Below are 25,928 nucleotides of genomic sequence, written 5' to 3' on the forward strand. Positions count from 1 at the left end.
TCAGTAAATGAGTTGAAAAAACAATAACAAACAAACAAACAAACAAACAACAAACAAACACAACCACAGACCACCAAACTGACACCTCTCAACAGATAAGCACACCAAATCAATGACAACACTGCATTGTCACGACAACCATTAACCCACAGATAACCAGTCAGTAAAAGGGCTCCAAGTGAGCATATATTGATCCAGTTTGTCCAGTAGGGAGTACGTCACCCTCTCGCAGGCAGCTAACTGTGCCATTGTTGTAGTCCATTCTTCATAAGGAGGTGGCTGTTTTTTTCTCCAATGTCTTATTAGTATCCGTTTTGCTGTAGTGCGAGCTAAAATAATCCATTTTTTTTCAAAACATGTAAAGTCATTGTCCTTAAGCTCAGTGGTCGATCCCAAGACACACAGTTTTGCAGAGATTTGAAACCTTTTGCGCAGGACTTCAAATATAACCTGATGAATGTTGTTCCACCAGTCCTTAAGCGCTGGTAAAAGCCTTCATTATTAACAGCTCTATTACATTCAGGTTCATCCGTAGCATCCTGTTTCCGTGCATGCTCATGCTACTGCAGAACTTCTAGGGACTATCAAATGGAACAATGCATTCTTATTAATTGAACGTGTGTTTTTCTTGCAAAATATCTGCTGTAAAACAGGTCTGCAAGCAGTTTGATCACTTCCATTCTCTTGAATCAAGAATAATTAAAACCGCCCAACAAATGGAACACGATTTGATGATCTCATACTGAACAAATTAATGTTGTCTGACCTGAGAGGTCAACAAATGCGGAGAGGCTCATCGTTAAACACTACATAGTGTAAATCCATGTGTGGGTGCTCACTGAACGAAGCAAAGCAAACCCTGTGACTTTGGTTGATTTTTAAATGCATAAAGAAGGTTGGGACATGCTGAAATCAGTGTTTAATTGCTATTTAAGATAATTACATGCTGCAGATATAGACACACAGTCAGTGTGCAGAAGTCGTCTTTTTTACTGGTATAGTGAACGTTTACATTGCATAAGAATCTCATGGGATGGTAATGGGGTTTTTTTTTCATGCTTTTGTCAAAACCTCAGGGAGGTAGAAAGTTACAACTTTAGATTTGTATTAAAAAAACACATGAAAATTTGATTAAATTAAAAAAGTTTAGACTTTAACTCAGTTGTTTTGCTGTGCTTTGTGCTGTTGATTTTGCACCATATCCAAAGGTTGTTTATCCCCTCATTTTTCACGTTACCTCACTTCTAATTTCCATTTCTTTGTTTCTTTTATGATTCATGGCTGAACAGACTCCCCTTGAGGTCGCCCAGCAGGCGGTCGATGCAGACGTACACTGTGTCGGGGTCAGCACACTCGCCGCGGGACACAAGACCCTTGTCCCTGAGCTCCTCAAGGAACTACGTAAACTCAACCGGCCAGATATCCTGGTCATCTGTGGAGGCGTCATCCCACCACAGGTAACTTTCATTGTAGGAACTAATTGTTATACTGTTGATTTTTTCTTCTTCCTCTTACGGACACAATTTCATCCCGCGACTAGTCCTGCAACTCTTTGAGTCGACAAATTATATATCAAAACGTGCAGTTTGATCTGGATCGTGTGCTATTACTTTTCTCTACGGAATACGAATTTTGCATTGAAGTGAATGGGACGGCCGAAAAAAATGAGCGAAAAAGAACAATAATTGGAAATTTTCAAACTTCTACCTCTCCAGCATAATTTCACCTAGAGATTCCATTTAAACTTTAAACAGTAGACACAAGTCTTGTGTATCGGTGTATTAATCCACGTTTTGATAGGTCATATGGTTTTTTATCAAGCCCTGTTCAATGACCATGATCATTTTTGGAGAAATTCTGAGATTATAATGGGTGTGTATTGCATGGAATGTTCGTGTCACGGTGTGTGACATCATCACCAGAGTGTAGAGGGAGAGAATAAATTGTCAAAAACTAAATTTGAAAACTGCGCTCCAGGCCGCAAATTCCACTCTACAGAAATAATTTATACATAGAAACGTAGGAAAATTTGTCTTCTCACTCACAATCCTCTGGTAAAGCTGTCAGAGTTATAGTTTGGGCGTAGGAAGCACAGATGCGCCACCAACACGCACCAACAGCCTCATTGAGTCCCATATTAAAAACGCAGGAAGATTTCTGTAGAAAAGCATATTTAACAATTTTTCAGATCGTTTTTACAAAGCTATTTCTTCATTTTTCTTCACAAAAACCATATGTAGCTGTTCAGGAAGAACTCAGGACGCTCAAAGTGAAGTCGGATCAATGATAGGTATTATGGTTTTGCCAAAAATGCTTTCTGTTCGAGGCCATAAATTCCAGTCTGTCCACATCTGGCTGCCCTCACTGGGGTGGAAGATTCCACAGCTGTTAATTTCCGTTGATTGCTCTTCTCTGATTGGTCGACCCCAAAACCTTTCATCCTTTCATCCATCTCTCACAGAAAGAGAGAACCAGACACACACACACACACACACACACACACACATACACACACAAATACACACACACAGGTAACTTTATGTGATTTTAGTTACACACAGAGGAAATTTTCTTGTTCTTTTAATTTCTGTTATTTGAACCTTATTTTGAAAAGTGGACATCACATTTGTTATCCATTCACTAACTACACCAAGTCACTATCAGCTTGATCTGGGCAATTTGTTTTCTTGTGATACAAAGCTTGGTCCCTCAAGATCCCAAGTTAATTATCTAGCTATCACAGGAAAACAAAAAAGTAATTATGTCACAGCCGTGTTTGGCTTCAATAGATACCAGTATGTTCACTCTAGTGTTTGAACTGAGCCCATTGACAGAAAGTCAGGCGAGACCACAGATGGGCAAATGCACCGTTAAGAGGTTAATCCCAGAGTCATTTTTCCATGTGTTTGAGGCATTTTCTTCCGATAATGAAGCTGACCCAGGGGTCTTTATCTTCTTATGATCCTCAGAAAGGCTGTGTGCGTTTGTTAACAACCATCCACACAGTGAGCCAGTTTTCCCGTTGATAATGCCACCATATTCAGCACCTTTTGCTGTGCCTTTTAGAAGCTCATAGAAAAATGACTTGACAGCTTTCCCCAGCATGCTGAGTCTGCATAGCCTCGAGCATAACCGCAGGCATCGTTTGCGCCAGGAAGACGCTCCTTGAATCGTGACTAATACATACAAATAATTATATAAATGTCATCATGCTGTCATGTCGACAAAGAACTTTGTCGTGATCATATCATCATATCATATCATTTATATCATCAGCTGTTGATTTAAACTGTGTTCCCTCTCTGTATGTAAACAGGACTATGAGTTCTTGTACCAGAGCGGTGTGTGTGCCATCTTCGGCCCAGGAACCAGGATCCCGCAAGCTGCAGTGGAGGTTATTGACAACATTGAGAAGAGCCTGGAAAACATCCGGCAGGCCATGTGAACTCAAACTAAAAGGGCTCTCTATTAATACTGTATCATCTCCAAACCCACAAGCAGGAACCTAGACTTCTGTACAGAATCAGTTTGACTTGCGGCATAAGATTGTAAAATATAATAGTCATTCCCCACTGTGAGAATAGAGCGTGTAGAAAGTGATGAAAAACCTGATTTAAAATGGTCACTAATATTATCCTCACAGTTTGCCATTTTCAGTCCTGTAGCTTCACAAAAAAGTTAACATCACAAACATAGTGGTAAGTTTTGTTTACTGAAAAAAATCATGTACCACATAACCCCTTCAGTGGGAAACATTTTACCAGCATGCCTGTGTGTGAACTGCTGTGGTTACAGGATTAATATCCTGTAAATATAGAAATTCCAAAACAAGCACAATATTGGACCATGTGATTGAAAAATTTAATTGAGTAAGCGAAGCAGAGCTGTATTTTTGGCTTTATTTAAACATTACATCACAACACTATAAACCTATGTGGAATGCCATGCTTTTATTGAGAAATGTGTGTTATTTTCAAAAATGTAGCCGGGTTTAATTAGTGCCAGTGCAATGAAGACAGGTAGTTAAAAATTCACATCAAAACAAAATTCTTATTCCCTTTATGGATATTATCAACCTGAAAGTGGCCTTCTGTCGTCTTGATCTCTTGCATCGTGTCTAATTAATCCAACTTCTGTGAAAGATAGAACCACGAAACAGTGATCACAATTTATTAAACAGGTGGAAATAGTATTTTTTTACTTGTGATTCTGACTCTGATTTACCATCCTTTGGTCAAAATAAAGTATGTGAACTTTGGAAATGTGACTTGTGTCTTAAGTTTTTGTTTTTAATCACATCTGGAAATGACTTTGTTTTTTAATGCCTGGTAAGGTAAAGGTCACCTCTTTTAACTCAAAAGCAATATATCAAACTTTACTGGTGAGAGCTTATGAAAATTAGGAGATTTTTTTATTTTGACAGTGTTTTGACATTGATGGGTGTGGAGCATTTTTACTTGTTGTTTTTAATTGTTTAAAATATAGTGAAAATGGTAACCGTAACGTAACTTTTCTAAGATGTCTTGATCTATTAGTACTGTCATCTGACTCCATCCAAATGAACACAATTTTTCGAACCGGATGTCTAAAAGCCAATCACAGAGTTCCACATCATCTTAAGAGGACAACAGTAAAGACACCCCCTCTTTTTTTTAAGCAAACTCCACCATCACAGTATATATTTTTGTGATAATTGGGTTAAATTTGTAAATGCTGTCATGTTGACGTTGGTGATCCCCTGACAAGTCAATTTCAATTCATCCATTACTTCAGTTGATGATTAAAAACCTGATAAATGATTGGCATCCTATGTTTTTAGTGCTAATTTTGCACACACTGTTGTTGACCAGATAATATCTAAACATCACCATGTTAGCATTGTCACTGTTAGTATGTTGACATTCTGACATTAGCATTTAGCTCACAGTACAGCCAAAGTACCCAGTACAGCCTCACAGAGCAGTTAGCTTGGCTGTAAGCTCTTAGTCTTGTTCTTATTTGTCAGCATTATTGAAATGCAGCCCTGAACCGTTCACTGATTTCTCCTTTAGTCTGTGTCTCAATTAGTCTTGGGAGTATTGAGGACCCTCCTGCTGAGATATGGCTGCATCTCTATCTGTTGCTTCTGTCTTGGCCTCAGGCCATAGATGCCCTTCTCATGTAACATCCTGGAGGTTATGTAGTGGAGTAAGTCAGTTGTGTGTGTTAAGTTTTTTAAGCAGCTACAGTAGTGTTAAAAAATAATAGCAGTCCAATGTGACTAACCAGATTAATCCAGGTTTTTAGTATATTTTTTATTGCTAAATGGTAAACAAGGTACCAGTAGGTGCAGTAGATTCTCAGAAAACCAACAAGACCCAGCATTCATGATATGCAGCTCTTAAGGCTGTGCAATTGGGCAATTAGTTGAAAGGGGGGTGTTAAAAAAAACAGCAGTGTCTGCCGTTGACTTAACAAACTCAAAGCTATTTTGTACAAACTTTTTTTGTTTGTAGGATTTAACAATCCTGTGAATTACTAAACTAATATTTAGTTGTATGACCACATTTTTTTTTATAACTGCTTCACATCTGTGTGGCATGGAGTCAACCAACTTGTGGCACCTTTCAGCTGTTATTCCACTCCAAGATTCTGAAACAACATTCCACAATTAATTTACATTTCTTGGCTTTGCTTTAGAAACAGCATTTTTGATGTCACCCCACAAGTTCTCAATTGAATTAACATCTGGGGATTGGGCTGGCCACTCCATAACATCAATGTTGTTGGTTTGGAACCAGATTTTGCTGGCTTACTAGTGTGTTTGGGCTCATTGTCTTGTTGAAACACCCATTTCAAGGGCATGTCCTCTTCAGCATAAGGCAACATGACCTCTTCAAGTATTCTGACATGCAAACTGATCCATGATCCCTGGTATGTGATAAATAGGCCCAACACCATAGTAGAGAAACATGCCCACATCATGATGCTGCACTGTCTTCACTGTGTACTGGGGCTTGAATTCAGAGTTTGGGGCTCGTCTCATAAACTGTCTGTGGCTCTTGGACCCAAAAAGAACAATTTTACTCTCATCAGTCCACAAAATGTACCTCCGTTTCTCTTTAGGCCAGTTGATATGTTCTTTGGCACATTGTAACCTCTTCTGCACATGCCTTTTTTTTAACAGAGGGACTTTGCGGGGGATTCTTGTAAATAGATTATCTTCACACAGACGTCTTCTAAATGTCACAGTACTTCCAGGTAACTCCAGACTGTCTTTGATCATCCTGGAGCTGATCATTGGCTGAGCCTTTGACATTCTGCTTTATTCTTCCATCCATTTTGATGGTTGTCTTCCGTTTTCTGCCACGTGTCTCTGGTTTTGCTCTCCATTTTAAAGCATTGGAGATCATTTTAGCTGAACAGCCTATAATTGTTTGCACCTCTTTATAAGTTTTCCCCTCTCCATCAACTTTTTAATCAAAGTACGCTGTTCTTCTGAACAATGTCTTGAACTAAAAGCCTGGATTAATCTGGTTAGTCACATTGGACTGCTATTATTTTGAACACTACTGTATACTGTATATGTTAGGTATTAAGCAAACCAATGGACACAGGAGAATTATAGTGCTGTGCATTTCTTTTAGCATTAGCTCACAGCACTGCAACTTAAGAAAACATGCAAATACACAAAACACAAGCAAATTAAGAAAAAATCTTCATCAATATGACAACACTTGCACAGCAAAAAAAAGGTGTCCTCTGGAAACACTTCTGTTGTGTAACAGTCTATTTCCATCCCTTTTTCTTATTGTGTTGCGGTGTTTGCATCATGTTTTCTAAATGCTGTACATGTGTTGTCAAGTTGATGAAGATGTTTTCTTAATTTTCTTAATTTGCTTGTGTTTTGTGTATTTGCATGTGTTTTTTTAAGTTGCAGTGCTGTGAGCTCTCAGGGCCACCGTACCGAATCTTTCAATGCACAAACAAAACAACAACTAAATTTAATTGTAACTTTTAACCATTATTAGTATTGATGAGATTAATCTCTTAGGTGAGATTGGACGAAAGACAATCCAAAGAGAAAATCCTACCTTTTAGTGTAAATATCAATAATATTATCAAGAAAAGTTTTTTCTTTCTTCTATAAATGAAGACACCAGTAAGGTTGCCACCGAGCCATCCTGCTATTTGTGTACCTTAAAGGCGGCATATCTGCAGATAACTAATCAAGTCTCCATACAATACGATTATTCATTCATTATCCCTAACCACTTATCTGCACTCGGGTGCCGTCTGGAACCGATCCCAGCTGGGCGAGAGGTGGGGTTCACCCTGATCAAGTCTCCAGACTATCACAGGGCAGACACATAGAGACAGACAACCATTCACGCTCTCATTCACTCCTACGGGCAATTTAGAGTCACCAGTTAAACCTAAGTGCATGTCTTTTGGACTGTGGCTCCAGAAGCCAGAGTATCCGGAGATAAGCCACGAGGAGAACATGCAAATTCGACACAGAAGAGCCGCAGGCCGGAGTTGAACTGGCAACCCTCTTGCTGTGAGGCAAGAGTGCTAACCACTACACCACCGAAAAAAAAACATTTGTTCAGCTTGATCAGCTGTTGAGGAGAGACAGTAGTCGTAGTTTGAGAAAGGCCTCACCTCCCTTGTTTCTGGTGTCTTCACTTCTAGCCCTCATGTGTTTCCTGCCCCATAATGATTACCTGCCCCACTCCTGAGTAGATTCACCTGTCCCTCATTTATCATTCATCATAAATCATTGTATCAGCCTTGTTTCTTGTTTTCTGACTTCCAGTTCCAGTTTTTGCTTGGTGTTTTCTGTTACCTGGGCCTGACCAATCAAACTGCTGAAATCAGTTTGTTTTTTGGGGGGGGGGCAAGGTTATGAACTTTCACTCTTGCATTTGGATTGCTGTATCCAGGGATTGCGACACTGGTGCCATGGGAATTGTCATACATGGCACTATATGGCCTCTGTACCTGTGTGGAATTAAGGAGAATCACTTTTTTCTTTTGTTTTTTCCTAACAGAGTCTGAATGCGTGATTGAGTGACTTTGTCATGGTAAACTCTTTGTTTTCACTACTTTGCTGTCAATGTTTATTCTCAAACATGACCAATGGATTACTGACACAAAAAGCTCATAGCTGTATATCCACACTTTTTTTTTTTTTAGAAATGATTCAACACTGTCAATAATACACTATGCATTAAAAAAGCTTCACATGACAGCAAAAACATTATTTTTCACTCAGTCAAGCTCATTAACAGGGAATCGTGAGATTACAGTTGAAGATATAAGAAAAATATCACTGAGTAAAAGGAAGACGAGAACATAGACATTTACACTCAAGTATGAACAATAGTGATTAATGCACTGAAATCTGTTACACATTGATTTTTAGAAGAACTTTTATTTTCATAGTTTTGAGCATTTACAAAGTTGCAAATAAAGTATTTTAAACAATAAAGCTTTATTTTATCTTTTATTTTTGTTTTTTAAAAATACATTACATAACAATACACGTATCTTACTAACAAGACTGTAAAGGCAATGCATCAACATTTTAGAGACTTACGTAACATGATCTCTCAGCAGACATTTAACTAAAACATTTAGCACACTGTTGTTCCTTTTTCTGGAAAATACTGATTTGGTCTCACAAAATTATCAAAAATCACACATTGAACCTAAAGCATTGAAGTAAACATGTCTTGTTTTTAGTTATGTCATAAGTGTATAATGCTGTACAACCTTTGGTTTGTAATCTGTAAAAATACATGATTTTCTGTAATCCTGTGAGGCTGCCACTTTCTTCACAGCTTGCTATAACTCAACAATGAGTAGGCCTCTGTTTCTGCCCTACAATGGCTGAGGGGATTTGAGTCACCTATAAACACAGAGTTAACTCTAATCTGTAGTTTACAGCGTTCACAGTATTTAACATATTGTGCAAAGATGCCTTTTCATTCATCACAAACAAAAGAGGCCAGTATAACACTGATTGTTGTTATAATACCAAACACAACTCATGTTGTCACAAAAACAAAACTGGTGTTTTCTATTCTGATCATGTTTGTTAGATAACACATCATGAAACCACAGTGTTTTTTCACAATTAACAACACAAAGTCTTTCACTCTGCGACCTCCGGCGAGGCAGACAGTTCTTCTACTTTCGACTTGCCTGCAGTACTTAACATATAAATAGTGTTGTCATTGATTCTGTTGGACACATGGCATGGATTGGAGCCGAGGCAAAACCAGCACAGCTGCTTAACCTCGCTTTTAAATGTCTTGCTGAATAAGTAATAGATCATAGGATTGTATACGGTGGAACTCTTTGCAAACATGCAGGGCAGGAGACTGACTTCAGGTGGGATGCTGCCTGCCTCACGGAAAATAGACCACAGGCTTACTATGGCATAGGGCGTCCAGCAGACTATGAAGCCCATGCTGATAAGAACAGCAATCTGTAATAGAACAGGAGGAGAACAGGAAGAGTCAGTGACGACACAAAACATGTGACGTGTGGTCCCTGATATATATATATACACACACTAAAAAACTGTATTGCAATTCAGAGTGTGAACATTTTTTACCAAATGAGCATATAGGGGTTAGCTAAACAGTGAGCTAAAAGTAATACTGTACATAAATGATTGAAATAGGTTAATGTAATGACTAATAAAGTATGAATAGTTAGCTAAATACACAGATGAATGGTTTAAGCGAAAGTAATGAATAAACAGTTTAAACTATTAGCTAAAAAATGGTTGAAATAGTGAGCTACAAGAAATGGTTAAAAGTTAGCTTAACCTACTGAATAAAGACATTGAAATAGCTAAAAGTAATGGATAAATGGTTGAAAGTGGTAAAAAAAAAAAAAAAAAACGATTAATGATTGAATGATGCTTAAAGTAATTATTGAACATTTACACAATAGTTAGTTATTGAAAAATGTTTAAAATAGTTTAAAATAGTTAGCAATACGTAATGGATAAACAATTTGAAATAGATAGCTAAAGTAATGGGTAAAAGTAATTGAAAAGTGGTTGCAATTGAAAATAAATTGTTGAAATTGCTAAAGGTAAAGGAAAATGGTTAAAATGTCCATCTCTGCCCAAGTGCTTAGTTAGTATTACGAATGCAAACTTGACCAAACCAACCAATAATAGTATAAACATAACAGCAACAAATCTATCTTAAAATCAATTCTGATCACATCAAAATATTTGAAACATGATTGGTTGTGCAGATGAGTTCATGTGGCAGGGCTGTGAGGCTCTGCTCTGTCCTGCACACCACTACTGGCAATAACAAAGGATTACTAGTGTAGGCCTAGTTGTAATGAATAAGGAGCCACTGGGAATAATTGCATTTGCAACATTGAGCCACATGCTATTATACAAGGCCCATTTAATCATCCTTAATTAACAGCAAGAACCATTCGATTCAGAAGCCCCAAAGGACAAATGGTTTTAAGGCAACACAAGCCCTCCACTAAACCTCTAATAATAGAGATGTCTCATCAAAAGCTGACTTACCACCAACAGCCTTCGATGAAGCTTGACAACATTGGGGACTCGGTTGTTGTGGTTCATGGACTTCTTGTAGGTGAAATACAGCTTGATGGCCATACCGAAGTAACAGCAGATGATGATCACACTAGGAGTGACGAGGTTGAAAAAGAAAAGGCTGATGACGAAAGAGAAGCCCTCGTGTTTCATGTCTCCCCAGGCAAGAGAGCAGGACAGGCCGAAGGGCTCCGGGCCGTACCGTCCCCAGCCCAGAATGGGGAACAGAGACCAGATCACAGCGTACAGCCAGGTCCACGCACACAGCATCTTCACCTTCGTCCAGCTGAGTTTCTCGGCTGCTGAGAGAAAAACAGAGGTTGTTTGTAATCTAGTTTTTTCCCTCCATGCTGTACATTATAGACAGGTGGTGCTTTTATGTGGAGCAGCTTATAGTGTATGCAAAAGAGAGAGGCTATATTCCTGGATTTCCCCAAATGACTTGCAGACTGCAGGGATCAAAGAAAGAGCATTGAAAAGCATTTGCATTTTTTAAATTAAAGTCTTTTTGAAAGCAAGGTGTGTCTTTTAAAAACAACAACAACATGTGATTTATACACATACATTATATCAACCTGGTCTCACAGGAATCCGTGAAATAGCCACGGATTCGCTTAACTCAAAATCCGTGGAATAGCCACGGAATCACTCAAATTTCCATGAAACTGACACGGATTTCGCTACAATGCAAGTTAATGACAGTCATATCCCATGGCTATTCCAACATACAAAGTGATTATGTACATTCACTGAGTGAATATTTAGAAAATAAAACATATATTTCTCGCTAGAAATGTGATCAAAATCCATTTTTTTCATGCAGAAACTAAGTCAAAATATAGATTTTCTCACTAAAAATAAGATAACTGTCCACCATGTTTTTTGTTCTGACCGCTGGGACCTTGAAAGTCACGTGACTTGGAACAAACCAATAGGAACAAATATCCATGGAATAGCCACGGGATATGACTGTAATTAACTTGCATTGTAGCGAAATAAGTGTCAGTTTCACGAAAATTTGAGTTATTCTGTGGCTATTCCACGGATTTTGAGTTAAGCGAATCTGCGGCTATTTCACGGATTCCTGTGAGACCAGATTCCATTATATGCAGCCCTACATTAAGAAACCTGGGAAATCTTTGCTACCAGGTCATTGATGACAGGATCCAAATTGGTTACCATTTACACTGACCAAACTGCAAAGAAGAAAAAATTGCCTTCTCAGTTTTAATATAATGTTAATGTGACACGACCAATGACCCCATTCAAAAGCAAGAAATTGGCACAAACAGATCAATAATGTTTCAGAAGGTCTATCTAGAAGTGAATGCAAGACACAGCGTAATCAACTCAAACAAACCCAACCTAAATCATTTGACATTTGCCTATACAACTTGTGTTAAAGTGGAATATTGATAAATCATTTCTAATGATCTCAAACACTTCATTGGCCTGAAAAAGCAATGATAGGATCATCTCTCTGTAAAAGCCAGGTGCACCTGGCATATGGCTAATCAAAGGGCAGATTTTACAAATTGGAGAAGCAAGAGGTTTTCTGTCTCTGTCATCTCTCAAGCATCAGTCAAATTAAAAACACAAAAGCACCGCTAACCGTGGAGGAGTGCTGTGGCGTGTGTTCAATAAGCAGAGTATGCCTATTATGAACCTGCTGCTATCTGAGGGACTGAGCTTTGTTCATGTGGATCTAATTTGGTATAAAAAGCTTGAAGCACACTAAGATCAGAGCATAATGGTACATTTGATTAGATAAACATCTCTTTCCCCAGGGAAAGTAATAGATCAAAGATCCACTGAATCACTAGAATCTGTGTGTTCAGTTCTGCTCGCTAAGGGAACTGAGAACGACCATTCATGAATTACCCAATGAGCTGAAAATTAAGTTACACAAGGTTACAGTTTGCAAACTGAAATAATTATAAAATACAATAGTTGGCAGTACTTCCTACTTCGAGACATAAGAGAGGGAGAGAGGGAGAGAGGGAGAGGGAGTGAGCTTGAGCAACAGTGATTCTCACAGGGCTCCCAAGGCAGAGAGACAATCAGGGCTCCCATTCACTTTACTAGTACCTTCAGTACACAAACTGGAACGCTGACTGACCATGCCTACAGGGAATGGTAGTTCCTTTGAGAGGGAGCTCCGGGCAAAGGGTGGCAGCAGTAGTGCCCCTATTATGCTGGTTTCCCAAATTCAAAAAGAAGAAGAAAAAGAAAGAAGAGCAAGAAGACGAACAAGAAGAAGAAGTCTGGAGTGAGGGGCGGGCTCATGTTGCTCATGTTTCTCATGTTTCTTGGAACTTACGGGCTAGAGAGAGACACACTAGACAAGACAGGAGTTCATCTGAAGTTAAGAAAAGAATGAAGCTAAGGCTACGTTTACATGATGACGGTCTGAACAGAAGACGCAAAAGTGGCGTTGCGTCTTCACTTTTTATTCCTCATTTAGACGAGCATTTTCGGGAGGAAATCTGCGTGCATACGGTGACACAAAAGTGTGTGGAATTAGATTGTATGCAGCCAGGCGGCATCACTTAAAGCGATAAGAGCATCTTTGGGCATGCAGACGTTTTCACGCCACACATTTTCATCAGCTACTCCTTCCACAAAGTTATCCACCATCACTAGATCTCCCAGGTCTCGTTCACAGCCGTCTGGCTCGCCTCCGATGAATTGCTGCATCCAAAATGTGATAGAGGTAATTCCAGATCCTTCTCTGTTCACTAATACTATCTGTACATATCCTGTACATTTGGTGGAAAGACTCCTGTAAGTTTATTAGAGCTGCCAGAGCAGCTTGAAGGTCCGACGCATGGAAATAATCCCACGTTTGTTTATTTTCCTGTACTGGAGCATGTATGAGACGTAAACACATACGTGATGTGAGCAGATCTGAGCAGAGTTTTGCGTCTTGTCAGTGTAGACGGACACGCTACGGCGGAGCGTATTTAACTTTTCCACTTTGGAAGGTGGTTTCAGATTTTTGCGTCTTTAAGCCCCAAAAATGCCGTCACCGTCTAAACGAAAGGCACTTCCGATAAAATATTTTGTCGTTTTTACCCGCGAGCGTCCTCGTGTAAACGGGGCCTGAATCACAGGAAGTTATTCAGTACGGTTCGTTCAACCAAGTGCTTCATTATTTCGAATGAATCAATCGCAAACAAAAGGTCTTAGCTTTGACAGAGTATCCTGGAAGTGTTTCCACTGTTGATTCATTAGAATTGGAATTTAAATTCAGAAGAACTGCCACTGTAAACATGGTCTTTAACTGCTCACAAAATGAAAGCCAGATCGATAATCCTTGATTTAGACTGTAAGACTGCAAGGATCTTTGTAATGCTCTCACAAGTACAATGCATGTCACATCTATTCATGCAACACCCTCTTCCCACTAAATCAATTTAAACCATGACCAAATGTTATTGTTGAATGGGTTACATTGGAACACACTGACACCAGCAAACACATTCACCTTCAAATAATCTCTTTGGACATCCGATCACAGCAGCCCATACTGACCATATAAAAACAGCTAAGACCTTTTGTCTGCACAGATCATTCTGTTACAGGAAACATTGGCCCCAAACACTATAAATCCCACAGAACTCCATAGACAAAACACTTTGATGATACAAGCTGTGGAAAAGGCACTGCGACCTACTTTCCTCCAGAGTTTGATCTGTTAAACCAAGATACAAAGACAAATTCCAAATAAACGTCTTTATCTCTGATTTCCTGATTGTAACCAAGTGTATGAATCCACAAATAATAATAATACACATTCTACTTAAACACAACTTTTGCCAAGACCAATCAGAAGCCTGTGTCATATTAGACGACCTAGTGGAACCTATTATCATAATACACACATATTTATTCTTTATTTATATCTATGTTACTTGATCTTCACCACCTTTCACAACAGCCCAACTACATCATAATGAATCTGAATCCCCCTCTGAGGGATGCAAGAAGTGTAAATTAGTTTTAGTTACATAACCTGCTCACACTGAAGCACAGCAGACATGTGACATGTGTTCTCCCACACTGGTTACGAATACAAATCCATGAATTGAATGAATGTGATATGAATATTTACAGTATATGAAACAAATCTTTTTAAGTAGTTATGAAATGGTCCTTAATTTGATACTGAAGCCTCTATATGAACTATATAAGCAAACAAGACCATCAGTGAGGAGACTGAATGTTTCTCTACAGTTATTGTTAATGCCAGTCAGCGGATCAGATTCTATTTACAGCAAGCAGACCAGAAGAGCCTTTGTTTACATTTTCCCAGAAAGAGTTTGGCAATGAGTATGTTAGCCAGTTAAAAGGAGATTGTTTTTTGATGTATTATATTGTGGTTATGGCTGAAACTGGGGTCATACTGGTCAATCAACGATAGAGAGAAATGTTGGATGTGAAAGGATTTAAAACTGTTCCAGAATTGGCCCTCTTCCTGCTAAACAAGTATGTAATGTGTTTATTTATTTTTTAAATACACTGAGATGTTGGTGGCTAACACAATTTTTATTGTTTCATCATAATTATTAATCGCACTGAGTCACAAAAGATACATTACTTTATTCAATGTATAATTTAATCATTCCCAAAGATGTTTTATTTATGTCATGCATGACTTGGCAAATCATCCATCCATTCTTCATCCTTAACCACTTATCTGCACTCGGGTGACGGGGACCTGGACAGGTCGCTAGACTATCACAGCCTGACACATAGAGACAGACAACCATTCACACTCTCATTTACTCCTATGGGCAATTAAGAGTCACCAATTAAACCTGAGCTGCATGTTGACATCGGTAGAACTGGCAACCTTGCCTCTTGCTGTTCATGATCAAAAATTGTCATGAAGTTAGAGCCCTGTACTGAATGTCATGCTCATAATTTGCTTCATTTGTTAGTTGCAAATGGACAATTAATATGCAAGAATTCAAATTGACACTAATCAGTGTTGTCTTAGTTTTAAGCTCGTACCATTTTAGTTATTGCATGCTAATTATATCTAGAGTAATGCGAGCCAAGTTTAGGGTATTTGTGTAAGCTAGTCCATCTGGCGTTTTTTTTTTATTGGTATTTATATGTGATGTTTATGCAGATATGTACATGCAAGTCTGTTTATTCTGTTTATATTTGTGTTGTATATTTATTCACACAATCCGTGTAAGCTGTTCCTATTACCTTCCAGCTGATCGATCATTGCTGTTTTGGTTGATTACATGGTTTCCTCATATAAATTGTGTTGATGATATAGTATTACATCTGAATATTCACTTTTTCCACACCTTTTAGACACAATCAAAAATGCAATTTTTTTCGCCTTCTTTTAGTAATTTGCTTGCTTCTAGACCTATATTTTATATGATGGGATGGTTCAACTTGGCTACACCCACCTGATACCACTTCTTGGTAAGCCTTGAGTCAATAGCCTAAACCTTTCCATGCTGTTGTTACCTCCTGCCAGCACTATCAAACCAGTCTGTTCATCTCAGACACAGAGATGTCAATATATTTGTCAGTAAGAAAAAGGTTAGCTGTCAGTACAGTGTGTCCTGATGTATTTTTTGGTGTCAGGACACAAGGTTCATGAGAAAGCAGCGGGTGTTTAATCATATAACATGAATTGATCGCTGAGGCATCTGAAAAATTTACATTTTTTGAAATATGCTTAGAATTAGATGGAACGATCCCTACCACTCTCATAATTGGCAGGTGAATATATAAGTCTATAGGCAGCAGCCAGTTAGCCTAGCATAAAGAAGGAAACATGGGGAAACAGTTAGTCTGGCTCTGTTCAAAGATAATATTTTCCTACCACCACCTTTAAAGCTCACTAACTCACATGAATGAAGCCAACGCAGAAATGTCACCAACTGCAGTTTCTCAAACGGCCAATTGAGACTGGCTCCAAAAGCGAGTCAATTCCTATACACCTCTATGTTGAAATGCCAAACTTTACAGCAAAAGTAAACATGTTTACAGCCTGGTACAAAAATGGTTGTGGTCTCTGCACTTTAATCTGCCATTTGATATCTAAATTTAGCGTTTAACACTAGTGAAATACGTGTGGTCCCCTGACCCTTGGCCTGTATGTTCCATGATCCACTATACTATTCATTGTTCTTGCTTTTCTTTTTCTTTTCTGTTCAATTGTGTTTTCAAGAACACGTTTTTTTCTCTCGGTAATTACTTCTCCTGCTCTTTCTGGCAGGAGAATAATAATAATTATAAGAATAATTATAATGTTCTCCAAATTAAACTCTTCAAATACCAGTGTTTTAAAGCTTGTTAATAATTACTTACTCGGTGACTGCAGATTGAGTGACACAAAGCAGCGCACTATGGCCAAGATAGTCAGGTTCATGATGCTGGCAAGGCCGAAGAAGAACCCTGCCAGGCCATAATATAGACAGGTGACATCCCCCCCGAGCCAGCGGTGGCTCCAGGCTGAGGCCACAGACAGGGGGTACATGGTAATAGCTGCTCCTAGGTCTGTCATTGCCAAATTCACACTCAGCAGCTCTGGGGGTTTCATTCTTGATGACCTTTTCGCTGCCATGATAAGGACCAGCACATTTCCTATGATGGAGAGAACAGCTGAGATAGACAGGAGGAGGAGACAATGAGGGGAGGAAAAGAAGGATAGAAGGTTGGTTGAGTGAACAGAGACACAATTTAATTCAGAAAATGCCTAATTTGAACAACAAAGGCTGTTTTCTTTGTCATTAGTGTGTTTCTTGGCCTCGTTCAAATTGTGCTTCGGTGGAATCTTTTGTACAATTTGTGCAGATTAAAAGAGATGTATCGTATTAATGAATTACTTTTATAGATGTTTTGTATGCAACTTTTCCTTTGGACTGCTTCCTGGCTGTAGCTTATGTTATATCTGTTTGAAGCAGTGTTAACAAAAACCTCAGCTATAGAATGCTGCCAGTTGAATATAAAAACTCGGCAAAATTTGAAAATGCTACAATCTCCCATCCAATCTGGCCTAATCCTCTAGATCTCTAGCCCTGAGCCTCGAGTCTACTGCTCTCAGCAACATAGCATAGCATAGTATGAAGGAAGAAGAAAAACCTTTTTACAAGATATTGCCAGAGAGTTCATTATTTCTTCTATGGGCACTGACACTTCTGATCCTGGAGCTTTCACAGGAAGAGCACTTGCCATTATTTCTTCTATGGGCAAACGGCTGACCCTACTGATCCTGGAGCGTTCGTAGTGAGAGCGCCTTACCATATCCAAATACCTAACAAAGTAAGGTCACAGTTGCATGTGTTGTATTCCTCTCCTTTTGGAGATGAGATGAGGAACACCTCACACCTCATCTCACACCACATCTGAGGAAAAGTGTCAAGACAAGACAAGACATGCACTCAATCCTATTTCCATGAGAAGAAGGAAAACACTTTCCCTAGGCTTTGAGTCAGAAGAGGAAGACAGCACAGAGAGAACTGAATGCTCCTGTTATATCTTAAAATTTTTATAGGTACTTTCACCTCAGCCTATATAGTCATGAGTAATGCATGGAGTACATCCCTTGGGTCTTACACCTCATCTGGATGTGACATCTGTTACTGGACTAGCTTTCTCTGCTGGTCAAGAGAAAGTCTGCTACTTTCACTCCCTGAATTACAATTTAGACTTTTAACACTGGACATTCAATTTTCAAATGCCCAGCACCAATTAATATGCTTGCATGTGTTGAAGTAGCATTCAGAGTAACCTGTGCTCTAAAATTAGATCAACAGACATCAAATGTACATGAAACATGAGTGTCAAAACATTGAATCTTCAGCTGCATAGCTCGAGTTAGTTAAAGTTAGCCTACAGTGCTGTCTCTTTGTTGTCTTGCTTGTTCAGCTACTAGTGATAGTGGGTCCTAGTCAGTTCATTGAGGAGTTCAAGGATTCAGGCATTAACAAGCCTTTGTTATACACATAAAGCAGAAAAAGTGATGTAATTAAGCCAAGGTAAACTCATTTCATACCACTTGGGTAAGGTTAGCAGACAATAGGTGGCCACACACACACACACACACACACACACACACACACACACACACACACACACACACACACACACACACACACACACACACACACACACACACACACAACCATAATAGCCACGAGGTGTGTAAAGATTGCACATACTGTAGTGGTGTTTACAATGCTTGTGTGGATGAAATTGTGACTTTTAAGAAATGACAACTGCCTGAAACATTCTTAAAATGTGAATTTTGTAGATTTGGGTGCTTTTCTTAGTTCCAGTTGAGCCAAAGGGCTCAATAATTGGCTAGTGGTCCAATATTGAGTGAAAAAGGATTACCTGATATATGTGGTGAGTGGATAGAGTGGTGAAAGGCTCACAATGGGGGATTGACAGGTGAACTAATGGATGTTATGTTCATTGCCTCCAACTGTTGAAGCTCTTCAGTTAAAAGCAACCAACACCCTTCTCTGAACATAAAATGATTCGAAACAATATATAAGTGTTCAAAAATATATATATTTGATCTATATGTTTATTAGATCTTGAAGTGAATAACCTCTACATCTTAACATCCTTTTGTTTCTGAACAGTCAAGCGGTATATAATGACCATATAAGGAGAAAGTTATGCATACAGATGCAAGAATCTCACTTTCTGTTTGATGTTTTGATGTGACTTTGTGACAAATGAGATATCATGCATATGATGCATTATTCCTAGCCAAAAGATCCCAATGATAACTCTAACTCATCAAGTGTCCTGTCTAAAACCAAGCTGTATGGACACAGTAATAACAAGAGTGGACTGACTTTCAAGCCAATTTATTTATTTATTTATTTATTTATTTATTTATGTATTTATTCATTTTTTTCTTTAACTATTAAATCTGTAGTAGCTAGCTGCCTTGTCCACCCCGAGGCAGGCAGAGACTTCCCTGGGCCCCGTCATTTGTTTTACAAAGCCTGTCATACAGACCATACACACCCTATGGATAATACTAGACCTAAGGTACTGTATAATAGAAAATTATAAGTGGGAAGAAGGGTCAGAATGGGGGAAGGGTATTGTTATTTTTCTTTTGGCTGAAGGCAGGGTGTTTCTTTCTTCTTGTGTGAGCTTTTATTGGTTCTTGTTCTAAATTTATATTCTATTTCAGGCTTACTTTGCCTTAGAGCGTCACAGAAATGAGTTCTTAGAGCAGGAAGTAAGTTAGCATTTTAGCAAACTGGGGTCTATCATCTCAAACTCAATGACGTTTTTAAATGGGTTTTTGGTTAGAAGCCTGAAATAAGGTCTGCGGTTAGCAGAAGCTGAAGAGATGTTGGCGTTTTATTGTACGACATAAAATACGTTAGTAAATAGCCCCACTTGTGAATTTTGAAGTTTTTATGTGTCATTAAAAAGGCGGTTGATAACAAGTGGCTAAATGAGACTACAGTGGTTGTCAGGGACATTAAACGCCATCACTTTGGACTTGGGTGGGAACTCTCTTAATAGTCCGACTTTCAGCCTCTAGTTGCGATTTCAGTGCTCTTGCAATCTCCTGTAGATTGTAGATTAGGTTAACAAACGATTAATTAGGCTATGGTTTTGCTACCTTGTCAAAATCGCTGGTAATCTGAAGCAAAACAGTAGTGACGTTCAAGTCATGCAACTGAGGTGTAGTTCTCTATAGCATAACGTTAGCTTTGTACTTCTGTAAACTGCATTAACACTTCACACATCATAAAGTGGTGTTTATTTGTAAAGATTATCCTGCTGAAAAAAAAATCAGACCCGGGTCCTATGTTCCCCTCTTTGTATGAGACTGGAGAACATAGGACCCTTTTTCCCCGCTTTTCCCAAAAAGTGTCCTGTGTTCCGTGGTCTGTTACTTTTTTCACCATTGCTGCCAAATTCCATGGCAAATAGGCTTATGTAGGCCTACGGGCTGTTTGACGCGCAAATAACCTAAACCTTAAAGGAAAAAGCTAAGCCTTGATGCAAGACAATATGATTAGGGGTGGGAATATACAAACATGAGTAATCCTAGATTTAAAAAGCAAAAAAATGAACTGCAAAGTAACCAGAAAGTAGCTGTTGTGCCATGCTGAGAGTCTACCGTAAAGATTGATAGATTGCAGGGAACATAAGACCCTTTTTCTGGAAAAGGGTCCTATGCTCCCCGTTATGTATTGCCTTAGGGGAACATAGGACCCTTTTCCAGAAAAACAGGGAACATAGGACCCGGGGAACATGGGGATGACCCCAACTGGGGATCTCGTGTAAACAACTGTGCAATTAATGTTTGCAGTAACGTTGCTTAAGATGGAGAGCTAAGTTAGGCTATATGATGTGATTATTACCTTCAACACTATGCTGCACTTGATATTCGCCCAAAGCATCTGAGAGTAGGAGGCTAGGTTCATCTCAATGAACTGAATCAGAGCAGTCATTAGCATAACACTTGATATTTGTGCTAATGAGAGATAGAAGTGTTGGACGTTCATCCTGTACAAACAGCAGGAAATTGAAAGCTGATGAGATGTGTAATCAATGCAATCTTTCCACTTCCTTTTCCCCTCTCCTGCCACACCCAGGTGAGATCCTACAATAAGCAAAAATCAATTTATTACAAATTGTGTCGGTATAATTATATGGTGTCAAAACCCTTAGTTACTTACTTTAATAAAAAAGATAATTATGTCAGAAAGACTCCTACTGGCAAAGCCCTAACAGAATGTGAAAATGTGAAATGTCATCTATAATCATCACTACTGCATACTGTAGCCTATTGTGATTTACACAGCAATGCATCTCAGACTCACATACACACACACACACACACACACACACACATTTTCTTCCCCCTGTAAACACCTCCACTCACTCTCAGTGACATGTACAATCACAACACAATTAAAAAGATGTTTTCTGAAGTCTTAGAACACATCTGTCATGTTGTGCACACTATATTCTCCTTATGGATGTTGAAGACTTACGTCGTCTTGGATATTGTCATATTGTACCAATAAAAACAAACAAAAGACACAAACAATAAATGGTCAGTAAAAGGAAGAAGGGGTTTAAAATGATAAAATATTCTGTGGAAACTGTATTGAATCCATTGACATTTTGATTTAATGTCAAGACAGAAACAGCCAGACACTCCTTTTGCTAGATAGCAAATCAGATGAAGTGCACATGTGAAGTGAATGTCAAGGCTCAACCAGCTCCTTGTGTCTATTACAAGAAAATAATCACTTCCCAATGTAGCTGGTATTATCACATGATGGATTTTATTTTTGTTATCCAATTCTGCGCCAGGTCCAGGTGTCTGTTTGTCCAAAAGGCAACTATCAGCCATCTTTAAATTACGCTCTGTAAATCTATCACTCTCCCCTTGGTGATTCAGTAAATTACAGATACCATGAGTGGAATAGCAGTCGGATGCCTGCAGTAGCTGATTACTACTGCTGCTGGTTGTAAGTGGCTGTGTGAGATGAAAGCTCGTCTCTGAAGGATGAGCTGCATTAGTGAATTATGGCTGGCTTTACTGACAGATATATAATATGTAAGTGAATGTGAGATACAGTTCAGATGTCTCATACTATAGGCTGAAACACAATGTAACAAATGTGCAGTGACAGAATAGATTTGCCCACCAATTTGTCTCCTTTAAAGTCTACATGAAGGGTCTTAGTATATCTTTTGTTCAACTAATAAATAAACTAAATATAGCACTCACTTATAGCACTTCATAAAAACACTACATATTGCTTTTGTCCTATATATATATATATATATATATATATATATATATAATCATATGTATCCTATACAATTAAAGGCCGTCCTCTTACACTGGGACTCATTTTTCGAAACTTTGAGGACATTGCATTCACATACACTTATTGACTCTCACCTTAATCATGAATACTTGAGGTCTAACCCTAATGTCAATTTAAGTCTTAAAAAAGAACAGTTAACATTGTGGGGATGCTATTGTGTGCTTCTGTCCCCACAATATGATTATTGGATGAATGTATGTAGATTCAAGCAACATGTTGTTTCTCACTTTAAAAAACTTAACAAACATCTTTAAGTGTATGTGTTGCCTGGAAGTTTTAGATGACGGACAACAAAAATATCAGTTGTAGTTTAGAAGTCTGTTGGATAACACCTTGGTTATCCAACAGACTTCTTGGTTAAATTCGCGTAAAAATGGACATCATGGGTTAGGTATAAGAACCCAAGTCCTGGGGAATAAATTAATCCATTATAACGGTACTTTCCACGAGCACATAACTGAACCGAGCGCCGATGCAAAGCATATGAGCGACATGGCAGTTTGTTTTATGTCCTTCATAGCTTTAAACTTACCTACACCCAGCAGATAACAGCCAGCGAAGATGTCAAGCGCCGGTGATAACTTAGATGTATAGATATCCATTGGAGCTGTGATCAGTAACAGAGAAAACGTGATCCGTCTTCATGGGAAGAAGAAGAGTCAAAATGTGCGGCTGTTGATGTCTTTGGGCGTCAGATCCATCTGTCTTCAAGTAGGAGCTGGACGCAAGCGTTGTTAATGGCGCAGCGCAGCGCTCATGTCCTCTGCTCCAGCTGAAGCCTGTAGGTGCGTCTCCACGACTGTTGCGTGAGAGCAGAGGCGGGTGGGCGTGTGTGTGTGTGTGTGTGTGTGTGTGTGTGTGTACGCCTGGGGGCATGTTGGATAATGTCTTTTTATCTGTCAAGAAAAATTTGAGGTGACAATTCAAATTTTCATCCAATACAATGCAGTACTCAGCCATTTAAACTATTTCAAGTTAACAAACATGGATGCATGGTTTACTCTGCCCCCTATTGCCCCGTTAAATGCCATTTGTTTGGCGAGGTAGCCTAACTTTTTTATTGTGCATGTGTAAACTGTCCTCCCTAACAGTAGATCTACACTTACTGTATGAGACACACCTCTTTGTATAGCATATTTCTTCCCCTTATATTTTATACATTTTTTTTTATACATTTCATAATGTAAATATGAGCATTAAAGCTCAATAACTTCCAGGTCATGTGACATATTGGCTCAGAATCAATGTAGGACAGTAGATCTAGACTTGCTGTATGGGGCACACCTCTTTTTATAGCATTTTACTTCCCCTTATATTTTTTTTAATGATTTTTTAATGCATTTCATAATGTAAATATAAGCATCATAGCTCCAGGTCATGTGACCTATTGGCTCAAAATCAGTGCAGGATCATACTTGTTTTATGAGACACACCTCTTTCTTTCTTTCAAATCTTATCACTCTTCATATTTTTAAAATAAACTTTTAATACATTTAATACCCATGTTTTATTTTGAAAACTGTAAGATTCCACACACTGCAGTAAGCTGACTTTCCCAGTTGTCTCAAAGTATTTGCCATAAAGTCGGCAATAAGGGCGCACTTGAAATGTTGACTTGACTACGCGAAAACGCAAGATGGCTGGCTTGACCGCAGTAAAAAACCCAACCACATACATAGTACAGCAGCTCAAAACCAACCATATTTTAGCTACATTTGTATTTAGTGGCGCTCTCTAGTGGGTCGTAATAACTCTGAAGTACACCAGGGATGAATCTACACTAGAAGAGAGTCCCAGCATTTGTGGCATGTAAAAGCGTAAGTTTTGTTATTTGAAGTTGCTTTCAAATGGGGTCGTGAATGCCATCCTCTTGTCATACTCATGGCGGTGCAAGTGGAAAATATCTGATAACTCTGATTTAAAAAGTTGTGATGGTGGTTTTTGTGTAGTGTTGTTAAAAGAATTATATCTGTTTTCCCTAACCTGAGCCAAGTGTCAAGCTATGGATGTCATATGAATCGCGCATTTCACAAAAAAAAAACCCCATATGAAATTAATGAATTCATGTTTTTTTTCAAATGATATATGTAAAGGAGTGGTGTGCAGGATTTGGTGGCATCTAGGCCGCTTTCAGACTGCAGGCGAATCTGATTCAAATCAGATTCCTACTCATATCTGATTTTTAGGGCTGACTGTCCACACTATTTTTAGCAAGTGTCCAAATCGGATATAGCTCTGTTCAGACTGGGCCACATTATTGACTGATCTGACAGGTTGCCATAGTAACGGCGTCAGAGCGTCTGATGTCGTCACGGCGTCAGGCGTCATATAATTGCGACAGCGACAAGAACAACAACAACTAACATGATGGAGGCAGGTCACCTCAGTATATTGGCCTTATCACTGTCCAGTAGAGGTGCAGAACATCTCAAACGCACCAGGGGAGAAACCGGGCGGATGGACGCCCCCGTCGGGCCCGCATGAGCTGCCATTGGGCACCTCGTCTCCGCGCTGCCGGCGCTACGCGTAGAGTGACGTCACGGACAGTCAAAACCGATCTGAGTGTTTGGAGTGGTTCAGACTGAGACACATCTGTCCAAATGCGATCTGAAACTACCTCCCGAAGGTGGTTTCGATCCGGTTCGCAAAAATCGGATTTCATGTGATTTGTGACTGTTCCCCACATTGGGCTGCTGTCTACTCACCTGCTTAATCTGTGGTTAAGCTCCCAGCCCTGCTTTCACCGTATGGCAGCCCTTCTGTAAACTTCTGTCCGTGCATACATACATACGTACCTGGCTCCGTTCTCCTATTCCGGGTTTTTCTGAGTCCTCCCTAAAACCACAGAGACTTTCACCTGCTTCACTGTTATACTGTACCTGTTGCTGAATAAGTAGTTTTCAACTACTCCTGCTGTTGTGTGCTGCAATTGGGTCCTCACCACACCAGTTACACTTTCCAGTGTTTGGTTTTTTACCATTCTGTACTACTGTAAAAACATCTATAGATATCTAGATATGAATGGCTCTCAATTATGAGTCAATATTCCGTTTCTGACAATATATTCCCCTAGGTCTTGCTGCTGCTTTAAAACATCAATAATGTATCAGGAGAACATGACAGGCAGTCATTCATTTATATAAATAATTTGGTTCGTTGTGAGATTGGGTGGCTCTTGGCTGTGACCCTGTTTGTATCGAAAATGTCCAATAGGATTGGCTTAGTAGCACTCAATTGTGCAAGAAAAAATGTTGCCCAGAAGGCAAGAAAGGACTTTCTTTATCTGGCTTTGACAACATGTGAATGAGCCTCTATACTCAGGTGTATCCAGGTTACTGCAGGGTCACTGCAGTATGAAAAGCTTTGGAAGCTGAAGACTGAAATTGCTTCCCTCTTATCCCCACAGCAGCCCCTCACAGTGAGTGGACTCTATCTCTGTAAATTGAAATATAAATTAATGACACCTCAGGAGACTTCAATTAGCT

The 25,928-nt window shown here is 39.1% G+C and overlaps 2 protein-coding genes across 3 annotated transcripts in view; one reads left to right on the top strand and one right to left on the bottom strand.

Moving 5' to 3' along the window:
* The window catches only part of mmut (methylmalonyl CoA mutase), a 28,289-nt gene extending 24,022 nt beyond the window's left edge, over positions 1-4,267 (top strand). The window contains exons 12-13 of the mRNA XM_059356762.1: positions 1,290-1,457; positions 3,317-4,267. Coding sequence (XP_059212745.1) covers positions 1,290-1,457; positions 3,317-3,445 — 297 coding nt within the window. The 3' untranslated portion in view covers positions 3,446-4,267. The remainder of the gene's footprint in view (positions 1-1,289; positions 1,458-3,316) is intronic.
* Positions 4,268-8,176: 3,909 nt separating this feature from the next.
* opn8b (opsin 8, group member b) lies at positions 8,177-23,256 on the bottom strand. 2 transcript variants are annotated; one of them, XM_059356660.1, is made up of 4 exons: positions 22,976-23,256; positions 16,922-17,215; positions 10,550-10,878; positions 8,177-9,475 (listed from the first exon to the last, which is right to left on the bottom strand). In XM_059356660.1, the coding sequence occupies exons 1-4, from the start codon at positions 23,043-23,045 to the stop codon at positions 9,140-9,142; spliced, it is 1,029 nt and encodes a 342-aa protein (XP_059212643.1). In that variant the 5' UTR covers positions 23,046-23,256; the 3' UTR covers positions 8,177-9,139. The 2 variants fall into 2 exon arrangements, with proteins under 2 accessions (XP_059212643.1, XP_059212642.1); XM_059356659.1 differs by having other exon boundaries at positions 10,550-10,881.
* Positions 23,257-25,928: the final 2,672 nt, after the last annotated feature.

Source organism: Centropristis striata, chromosome 18 (genome assembly GCF_030273125.1).
Source record: "Centropristis striata isolate RG_2023a ecotype Rhode Island chromosome 18, C.striata_1.0, whole genome shotgun sequence".
NCBI classification, from domain to species: Eukaryota; Metazoa; Chordata; class Actinopteri; order Perciformes; family Serranidae; genus Centropristis; species Centropristis striata.

Coding starts and splice junctions, on each gene's coding strand:
- opn8b (XM_059356659.1), bottom strand. CDS start 23,045: ATGGATATCTATACATCTAAGTTATCACCGGCGCTTGACATCTTCGCT. Junction 10,882..16,921: donor ACTCAATCTGCAGTCACCGA/GTAAGTAATTAT, acceptor TTTTTCTCTCAG/CAGCCGAGAAACTCAGCTGG. Junction 9,476..10,549: donor TTCATCGAAGGCTGTTGGTG/GTAAGTCAGCTT, acceptor GTTCTATTACAG/ATTGCTGTTCTTATCAGCAT.